This window comes from Entelurus aequoreus, linkage group LG17, assembly GCF_033978785.1.
Source record: "Entelurus aequoreus isolate RoL-2023_Sb linkage group LG17, RoL_Eaeq_v1.1, whole genome shotgun sequence".
NCBI lineage: Eukaryota > Metazoa > Chordata > Actinopteri > Syngnathiformes > Syngnathidae > Entelurus > Entelurus aequoreus.
This window is the reverse complement of record NC_084747.1, coordinates 4,393,552-4,404,707: the sequence shown is the minus strand read 5'-3', so window position 1 is coordinate 4,404,707 and position 11,156 is coordinate 4,393,552. Positions and strand designations below refer to the sequence as shown.

The following is an 11,156-nucleotide window of genomic DNA, read 5'->3' as shown; positions in this document are numbered from 1 at the left end:
CGCTCGCTAGCATGGCTGCTACAGCGCGCTGACGTAAGAATCCGAGAAGAAGGCGGAAGTCAGTCGGCGAGAGGACGAACATTAGCAATATTTCAAGTGCGTGTTTAGTTTTTAGTGCACTCGCTAAAAAAGCCGTCACAATGTTGAAAGAGTTGGTGAAGGAGCGACTCTTGGCGGCAGCCGATGAAATATTCGCGCTGTTTGAAAGCACGATAGCGTCGTACGAGGAGGAACTTTCTCGAACGAGAGAGAAGGAGCGACGTCGACAACACCTGGAAGTTGATTGTGAAAGTCCAACTGTGCTGCACTTGGAAGGTATGTTCGCATGATCACTAACTTTATACTTTCACCTATCTTCTTATCTCAGACTTCAACTATTGGAATCTGGTGTAGAACACTTGTTTTCATTAAAAAACACAACGGCGAATAATAATTGATTAAATAAATATTAATGTGTTCATCAATGTAATAAATATTTTTTTGTATGATTACAATTGTTTTTAAGGCATTTTCTATAGTAAAAATATAAGGGGCGGCATGGTGTAGTGGGTAGAGCGCCCGTGTCAGAAACCTGAGGGTTGCAGGTTCGCTCCCCGCCTCTTACCATGCCGTTGTGTCCTTGGGCAGGACACTTCACCCTTGCCCCCGGTGCCGCTCACACTGGTGAATGAATGTTGAATGAATGATAGGTGGTGGTCGGAGGGGCCGTAGGCGCAAATTGGCAGCCACGCTTCCGTCAGTCTACCCCAGGGCAGCTGTGGCTACGAAAGTAGCTTACCACCACCAGGTGTGAATGAATGATGGGTTTTTAACATGTAAAGCGACTTTGGGTACTTAGAAAAGCGCTATATAAATCCCAGGTATTATTATTATTATTATTATATCCATCCATCCATTTTCTACCGCTTGTCCCTTTTGGGGTCGCGGGGGGTGCTGGAGGCTATCTCAGCTGCATTTGGGCGGAAGGATAATATATATTTTTGCATATTTCCTGTAAACATATAAAAATATATATTTTTGTATATTAAAAATATATATTTTTGCATATTCAAAATATATATTTCCTGTACATTTAGAGAAGGGGTGTCCAAATGTTTCACACATCCATCCATCCATTTTCTACCGCTTGTCCCTTTTGGGCCCTGTGATGAGGTGGCGACTTGTCCAGGGCGTACCCCGCATTCCGCCCGATTGTAGCTGAGATAGGCGCCAGCGACCCCAAAGGGAATAAGCGGTAGAAAACGGATGGATGGATGGATGTCCCTTTTGGGGTTGCGGGGGGTGCTGGAGCCGATCTCAGCTGCGTTTGGGCAGAAGGATAATGTATATTTTTGCATATTTCCTGTACATATATAAAAATATATATTTTTGCATATTAAAAATATATACATTTTTGCATATCAACTTTTTTTTTGTTGCATATTTCCTGTACATATATAAAAATATATATTTTTGCATATTAAATATTTTTTGTGTGCATATTTCAAAAAATTATATATTTTTGCATATTAAATTTTTTTTTTTACATATTTCCTGTACATATATAAACATATATATTTTTGCATATTAAAAATATATATTTTTGCATATTAAAAATATATACATTTTTGCATATTACAATTTTTTTGCTTATTTCCTGTACATATATACAAATATATATTTTTGCATATTAACAGTTTTTTTTGCATATTTCAAAAAACTATATATTTTTGCATATCAATTTTTTTTTGTGCATATTTCAAAAAATTATATATTTTTGCATATTAAATATATTTTTTTGCATATTTCCTGTACATATATAAAATGTATATTTTTGGATATTAAAAATATATATTTTTGCATATTAAAAATATATACATTTTTGCATATTAACTTTTTTTTTGCATATTTACTGTACATATATAAAAATATATATTTTTGCATATTAAAAATATATATTTTTGCATATTACCTGTACATATATAAAAATATATATTTTTGCATATTAAAAATATATATTTTTGCATATTTCCTGTACATATATAAAATATATATTTTTGCATATTAAAAATATATACATTTTTGCATATTAACTTTTTTTTTCATATTTACTGTACATATATAAAAATATATATTTTTGCATATTAAAAATATATATTTTTGCATATTAAAAATATATATTTTTGCATATTACCTGTACATATATAAAAATATATATTTTTGCATATTAAAAATATATATTTTTGCATATTAAAATACATATTTTTGCATATTAAAAAAATATATTTTTGCATATTTCCTGTACATATAGAGAAGGGGTGTCCAAATGTTTCACACATCCATCCATCCATTTTCTACCGCTTGTCCCTTTTGGGGTCGCGGCGGGTGCTGGAGCCTATCTCAGCTGCGTTTGGGCGGAAGGGTAATATATATTTTTGCATATTTCCTGTACATATATAAAAATATATATTTTTGAATATTAAAAATATATATTTTTGCATATTAAAAATATATATTTTTGCATATTAAAAATATATATTTTTGCATATTTCCTGTACATATAGAGAAGAGGTGTCCAAATTTTTCACACATCCATCCATTTTCTACCGCTTGTCCCTTTTGGGGTCACGGGGGGTGCTGGAGCCTATCTCAGCTGCATTTTGGCGGAAGGATAATAAATATTTTTGCAAAAAAAAAAAAAATATTTTTGCATATTAAAATATATATTTTTGCATATTTCCTGTACATATAGAGAAGGGGTGTCCAAATGTTTCACACATCCATCCATCCATTTTTTACAACTTGTCCCTTTTGGGGTAGCGGGGGGTGCTGGAGCCTATCTCAGCTGCATTTGGGCGTAAGGATAATATATATTTTTGCATATTAAAAATATAAATTTTTGCATATTAAAAATATATATTTTTGCATATTTCCAGTACATATAGAGAAGGGGTGTCCAGATGTTTTACACATCCATCCATCCTTTTTCTATCGCTTGTCCCTTTTGGGGTCGCGGGGGGTGCTGGAGCCTATCTCAGCTGCATTTTGGCGTAATATATATATATATTTTTGCATATTAAAAATATATATTTTTGCATATTAAAATATATATTTTTGCATATTAAAATACGTATTTTTGCATATTAAAAATATTTATTTTTGCATATTTCCTGTACATATAGAGAAGGGGTGTCCAAATGTTTCACACATCCATCCATCCATTTTCTACCGCTTGTCCCTTTTGGGGTCGCGGCGGGTGCTGGAGCCTATCTCAGCTGCGTTTGGGCGGAAGGGTAATATATATTTTTGCATATTTCCTGTACATATATAAAAATATATATTTTTGAATATAAAAAATATATATTTTTGCATATTAAAAATATATATTTTTGCATATTTCCTGTACATATAGAGAAGGGGTGTCCAAATTTTTCACACATCCATCCATCTATTTTCTACCGCTTGTCCCTTTTGGGGTCACGGGGGGTGCTGGAGCCTATCTCAGCTGCATTTGGGCGGAAGGATAATATATATTTTCCATATTAAAAATATAAATTTTTGCATATTTAAAATATATATTTTTACATATTAAAATATATATTTTTGCATATTAAAAAAATATATTTTTGCATATTTCCTGTACATATAGAGAAGGGGTGTCCACATTTTTCACACATCCATCCATCCATTTTCTACCGCTCGTCCCTTTTGGGGTCACGGCGGGTGCTGGAGCCTATCTCAGCTGCATTTGGGCGGAAGGATAATATATATTTTCCATATTAAAAATATAAATTTTTGCATATTTAAAATATATATTTTTGCATATTAAAATATATATTTTTGCATATTAAAAAAATATATTTTTGCATATTTCCTGTACATATAGAGAAGGGGTGTCCACATTTTTCACACATCCATCCATCCATTTTCTACCGCTCGTCCCTTTTGGGGTCACGGCGGGTGCTGGAGCCTATCTCAGCTGCGTTTGGGCGGAAGGATAATAAATATTTTTGCATATTAAAAATATATATTTTTGCATATTAAAATATGTATTTTTGCATATTAAAAATATATATTTTTGCATATTTCCTGTACATATAAAGAAGGGGTGTCCGAATGTTTTACACATCCATCCATCCTTTTTCTACCGCTTGTCCCTTTTGGGGTCGCGGGGGTGCTGGAGCCTATCTCAGCTGCATTTTGGCGGAAGGATAATATATATTTTTGCAAAAAAAAATATATATATATTTTTGCATATTAGAAATATAAATTTTTGCATATTAAAATATGTTTTTGCATATTAAAAATATATATTTTTGCATATTTCCTGTACATATAGAGAAGGGGTGTCCAAATGTTTCACACATCCATCCATCCATTTTTTACAACTTGTCCCTTTTGGGGTAGCGGGGGGGTGCTGGAGCCTATCTCAGCTGCATTTGGGTGGAAGGATAATATATATTTTTGCATATTAAAAATATATATTTTTGCATATTAAAAATATATATTTTTGCATATTAAAATATATATTTTTGTATATTAAAAATATATATTTTTGCATATTTTCTGTACATATAGAGAAGGGGTGTCCAAATGTTTCACACATCCATCCATCCATTTTTTACAACTTGTCCCTTTTGGGGTAGCTGGAGCCTATCTCAGCTGCATTTGGGTGGAAGGATAATATATATTTTTCGCATATTTCCTGTACATATATAAAAATATATTTTTTTGCATATTAAAAATATATATTTTTGCATATTAAAAGTATATATGTTTTCATATTTCCTGTACATATAGAGAAGGGGTGTCCAAATGTTTCACACAGAGGAATGAAAAATGAAAGAATGCTGGGGGCCCACTTTGATACATTTTCTGCTAAAACCAATTTAAAGTACACCAGTATATTAAACTATTTTAAAAAAAAAAATCATAGCTTTTGTGTTGTCGGTGACTTTTAGACTCTACCCACATTCTTTTATTGAACAGTCCAAGGTCTTCTGGAAGATATCACATGCATTTATTTCAACAGGTAAATTTTACAGCGTTGGTTTTACTCCCGCAAGAGCACTGTTGATTGCGTACATAAGCGCTACGAGCTGGGCCTCTTTAAATCCATGATAGGAAAAATGCAAAACACTTTGTGGAGAGAGGTGTGGCCTGGCCAGCGCGCCTGCAGGAGCAAAGGTCACCGCCTCTGTCTATGGTGCTGAGGACGAGCACCATCAGATGGAGGCGGGGCATGTGCTGACGGCGAGACACAGCTGACAGGTGATTAGATTTCCCAGGTGGTACGTTTTAATCTAATCATCTGTTGTCTTTAACAGTAAGCGGCCGAGAGCAGGGGGGGGGGGGGGGAGAGGATACGGACGTGACTGAAAAGTCACGTTCTGCGGGAGAAAGACTTTGAGAAAATCTATGTGCATTAAAAACTTTGTTAAAAACTGCACGCTTGGTTCCTGTGCCGTGTCTACAGCGAGGAATCAACGTCTACACACTTATCTATGTTTGGCGCATTTTAGCTGCTTGATGTTTCTTAATAATCACATGGTAGTTTCTAACAATATGGTACATTACCATGTTTTTATTTTTATTATGGGCTCCTAAATGACTAAATACGCCACTGTCGTGGTTAAGTCAAGTCAAGTCAAGTCAAGTCAAGTCAAGTCAACTTTATTTATATAGCACGTTTTCAACAAACTTTTTAGATTGAACCAAAGTGCTTTACAGGTTAAAAAAGCATGGAGCAAACAAAAAACAAAAAACTAAGCAAAACAAAAAACAAACAAAGAACATAAACAATGAATGTGCTAAACAAGATAGTGCAAATGCAATATGGTAAAAGGGGTCGAATAAAAAGTTTAAAAATTTGCAGAATAAAAATAATAATAATAAAAGTGCGACAAATTAAAAAATACAACTAAAGCGAAGGTTTGGTGGGGGGGGGGGGACTAGAAATGGTGGCCTAGTGGGCGGACTCAGCTCGGGTCAAAGGCCAGCGAGAAGAGGTAGATCTTAAGGAGGGTTTTGAAGACCCCCAGGCTCCGGGCTGACCTAATGTGGAGGGGAAGACTGTTCCAGAGCTTAGGGGCGGCAACGGAAAAGGCTCTGTCCCCTCTGGTCTTTAGCCTGGATCTGGGGACCGCCAAAAGCATTTGGTCAGCTGACCTCAAGGCTCTAGACGAGATATGATGATGCAGCAGCTCGGTCAGGTATTGTGGGGCCAGACCATTTAGGGATTTAAAAACAATTAAAAGTCATTTAAAATCAATGCGGTGACGGACAGGGAGCCAGTGGAGTGAGGCCAGCACTGGGGTGATGTGCTCGCGTTTTTTGGTACTGGTGAGGAGACGGGCAGCCGCGTTTTGCACAAGCTGCAAACGGCGGAGTGATGCCTGATCAATGCCAGCGTACAGTGAGTTATTGTTGTCTAGCCGGTGTGTGATGAAGGCGTGGATAGCAGTCTCCAGGTCGCTCTGGGAGAGATAGGCCTTGGTCTTTGCTAGGGTTCTGAGATGGTAAAAGCTGGTACTAACCACTGAGCTGATCTGTTTGGTGAATTTGAAGGCACTATCAAAGATCACACCGAGATTTCTCACGGAGGACCGGATGTTTACACCCAGAGGACCTAGAGCACTGACAAACGAGACTGGAGATGTATCGCCGAAGATGATGATCTCGGTCTTGCTCTCATTAAGGTTGAGGAAGTTAGCACTCATCCATGCTTTAATGTCAGTCAGACAGTCAAGCAGTGGTTGAAGTGCGACCTGTCCTGTGGCCTTAAGAGGTAAATAGATCTGAACATCATCGGCATAACAGTGGAATGGGACATTGTGCTTGACCAGGATTTCACCTAAAGGTAGAATGTACAGTAGGAAGAGTATGGGACCCAGGATTGACCCTTGAGGAACACCACAGGTAAGGGGGGGCCACCGAGGAGAGAAAGTCTCCTAGCTGCACAGAGAAACTCCGGTCAGTTAGGTAGGACTGAAACCAGCTTAGGGCTACACCTGAGATGCCCACGTACTGCTTCACTCGTGACAGTAGAATCCTGTGATCCACTGTGTCGAAGGCAGCTGTGAAACCACCCCTAGTTCCATTTTAGACAGCCTTAGAACAAACGGTTCTAGGTGGACTCTCCTAAAAGGGAGGGTCCTAATAGGACAAAACAGGCCGGATAAAAAAATGAAATGTGTGCATATACAGTACAGTACAGGCCAAAAGTTTGAACACATCTTCTCATTTCAATGTGTTTTCTTTATTTTCATGACTATTTACATTGTAGATTGTCACTGAAGGTATCAAAACTATGATTGAACACGTGTGGATTAAAGGTGAAATAACTGAAAACATAATATATATACACTCTACCGTTCAAAAGTTTGGGGTCACCCAAACAATTTTGTGGAATAGCCTTCATTTCTAAGAACAAGAATAGACTGTCGCGTTTCAGATGAAAGTTCTCTTTTTCCGGCCATTTTGAGCGTTTAATTGACCCCACAAATGTGATGCTCCAGAAACTCAATCTGCTCAAAGGAAGGTCAGTTTTGTAGCTTCTGTAACGAGCTAAAGTGTTTTCAGATGTGTGAACATGATTGCACAAGGGTTTTCTAATCATCAATTAGCCTTCTGAGCCAATGAGCAAACACATTGTACCATTAGAACACTGGAGTGATAGTTGCTGGAAATGGGCCTCTATACACCTATGTAGATATTGCAGCAAAAACCAGACATTTGCAGCTAGAATAGTCATTTACCACATTAGCAATGTATAGAGTGTATTTCTTTCAAGTTAAGACTAGTTTAAAGTTATCTTCATTGAAAAATAAGGACATTTTAATGTGACCCCAAACTTTTGAATGGTAGTATATATATATATATATATATATATATATATATATATATATATATATATATATATATATATATATATATATATATATATATATATATATATATATATATATATATATATATATATTAAAGTCAAGGTTTCTGTGGTTTATCCGTCATACAGTGCTCAATACCGGACTAGAGCGGAATATACGTTGCCTTGTAGGGATGATATAGCCTCTGTGTTTTTATAAATATATAAATATAAATAAAAGTACAGGCCAAAAGTTGGACACACCTTCTCCTCATTAATGCGTTTTCTTTATTTTCATGACTATTTACATTGTAGATTGTCACTGAAGGCATCAAAACTATGAATGAACACATGTGGAGTTATGTACTCAACAAAAAAAGGTGAAATAACTGAAAACATGTTTTATATTCTAGTTTCTTCAAAATAGCCACCCTTTCCTCTGATTACTTTTTTTGCACACTCTTTGCATTCTCTCGATGAGCTTCAAGTGGTAGTCACCTGAAATGGTTTTCACTTCACAGGTATACTTGAAGCTCATCTAGAGAATGCCAAGAGTGTGCAAAACAGTAATCAGAGCAAAGGGTGGCTATTTTAAAGAAACTAGAATATAAAACATGTTTTCAGTTATTTCACCTTTTTTTGTCAAGTACATAACTCCACATGTGTTCATTCATAGTTTTGATGCCTTCACTGACAATCTACAATGTAAATAGTCATGAAAATAAAGAAAACACATTGCATGAGGAGAAGGTGTGTACTGTATGTTCTTTGTGTCCTGCAGATATCCAAGGGAGCGCCACAGTAAGGCAGAAGGATCCACAGCTCCCCCGCATTAAAGAGGAAGCAGAGGAACTCTGGATTACTCGGGAGGAAGAGTGCCTTCGGGGGCAGACGGAGGCTGATCTCACCAAGTTGCCACTGACCTTTGTCTCTGTGAAGACTGAAGATGATGAAGACGAATCCTCACAGCTTCGTCACAGTCCAAGTGAGGAGAACATAGTGGCGTGGGAGCCTCCGAGTAGCAGCTCACTACAACACAGGACCACTAAAGCGGATGGAGGATCACAAGCAGACGACCTCATAGCTCCACTGTCAGATAGTGACGACATGACGTCTCACTCTGCCGAGGATGAAGACAGCGACGACAACCAAGAAACTTTGAGCAGAGATACAGACTGTGAAGGTGATGACAAACACTCTGAACGCTCTAAAAGGAGGACGGGGAAACCACGTTGGACCTGCTCAGTTTGCGATAAATCTTTTTCTTTTAAGAGTGATTTTGCTCAACACACGAGGACGCACGCGGGTGAAACACCATATTCCTGTTCGGTGTGCGCAAAAACATTTACCCGACACAGCAATTTGACAGCACACTTGCGCACGCACGACGGGAAAAAACCTTTTCGTTGCACCGTCTGTGGTAAAGAATTCCCCAGAAAAGTACGCATGGAATCCCACATGTGGACTCACACGGGACAAAAACCTTTCTGTTGCTCGACATGTGGCAAAACGTTCATCACAAATGTCTCTTTGATTGGACACCAGAGAACACACACCGGGGAGAAACCTTTTAGTTGTTCAGTTTGCGATAGAAGATTCTCTCAGAAGTCAAACATGAGGTCACACATGAGAACACACACAGGGGAAAAACCGTTCACTTGTTCATTTTGTGCTAGAACGTTCTCTCGGCATGACAATCTGATGTCACACATGCGGATACACGACAGATGCACAAACACAAATGTTTCCCTGCCTAGTTAGTGCCTCAAAACAGTGTGATGTCACCTAGAAAGTCATTATGTACATTTAATACTTAGACTTAGACAAACTTTATTGATCCACAATGTATATTGTTGTACTAAATATACTTTATATACGTTATACTAAAAGACTAAAGTTAGTGTGCCGTTTAAAAAACCCCAGCTATACTACTTTCAATCAACTATGATGTAAATATGAAAGAAATATGTTCTATCGCCTTCTGCTGAAGTATACATCAATGATTATAAAGATGTACTTATGTTGTTAAATTGTTTAAATACGGGTAAAAAAAGGAATTGTGAAAAAACTGCATACATACTTCAAATAAAGACGATTCAAATGCAAAACTTTTAGCAGCTTTCTTCCTTAGCGCTCATCTTGAGCAATCTTCAATACCGCCACAAGATGGCAGCAGTCAAACGCAATTGACTCACGTTCTCCCTGCGCTGTCATTGATGGAAATAAACGTCAATCACGGTTACTGAACCACTGATTGGTCGAGGTGTAGCGCGAATACAAAATATATATTTAGATAGCTTGGCCAGAATGTGACCAAATTAAAAGGACTTTCCTACAGGTTATACTTTCTAGAAGTAGACTATTACAAAGCAGACACTTTTCTAGTAGACATATAGTGGGGGAAAAAACCCCATTAAAAATAGTATTTATTTATTAATTTGTTCTTCTGCTTAGGCATTATCTTGTTAAAATATGCCACCAAGGTAATAGTGTAATTAATAACATTAAGCAATACCATATAAAGCAGGGGTGGGCAATTAATTTTTACCGGGGGCTGCATGAGCAACCCGAGCACTGCTGGAGGGCCACACCGACAATATTTCAATTAAATGTTGCTCAAATTATTTTTGATATACCGTAAGATAAATAATAATAATAATTTAATTTAACCTAACTTAACTTTATACAAAAGCAGATTGCTTTTGATGGTTTTATTTTCAACACTGTCTTACGCAACACTTCCTGATGTATAATACAATGCAAAAATGTCAATTACTCTGACTCTATCCTGCATCCTCTTTAAAAGTCCAACATGTTTCCCCATCAGATTTGGACAACCATCTGTTGTCACACCTGCCAGCTTGTCCCATTTCAGTCCTAACATGTCCAAACACGCATTTACCCATGTGAACCAGTCATTACCTGTGGTGGTCCCTTTAATTGACTGCACGGCTGCCAGCTCCTCCGTGATTTGAAAGTCTGCAGTTATCCCACGTAAGAAGATGAGCAGCTGGGCGGTGTCACGTACATCGCAGCTCTCATCCAAAGCCAGCGAAAAACAGTCAAAGTCGGCCATTCTGTTCTTCAGCTGAAGCTCCAAGTTTCCAGCGATGGTCTCAACACGCCTTGTTACAGTGCGTCGGGAGAGTGACACGTTCTCAAATGCGCCCCTCTTCTCCGGGAAAATCAGCGCAACAGAGTCCAATAAGCACTCCTTAATAAACTCTGCGTCAGAAAACGCCTTACTTTTTCTGGCGATTTTGTGAGAAACGACGAAACTTGTCCTGACGGCTGCATCTCTGAGGGTGTG

At 37.4% G+C, this 11,156-nt stretch overlaps 1 protein-coding gene across 1 annotated transcript; it reads left to right on the top strand.

The window, feature by feature from the left end:
• LOC133631837 (zinc finger protein OZF-like) lies at positions 1-9,931 on the top strand. Its single transcript, XM_062024002.1, has 2 exons — positions 1-315; positions 8,628-9,931. Exons 1-2 carry the CDS (start codon positions 141-143, stop codon positions 9,605-9,607), a joined length of 1,155 nt encoding a protein of 384 aa, XP_061879986.1. The 5' UTR covers positions 1-140; the 3' UTR covers positions 9,608-9,931.
• The last annotated feature ends 1,225 nt before the right edge of the window (positions 9,932-11,156 follow it).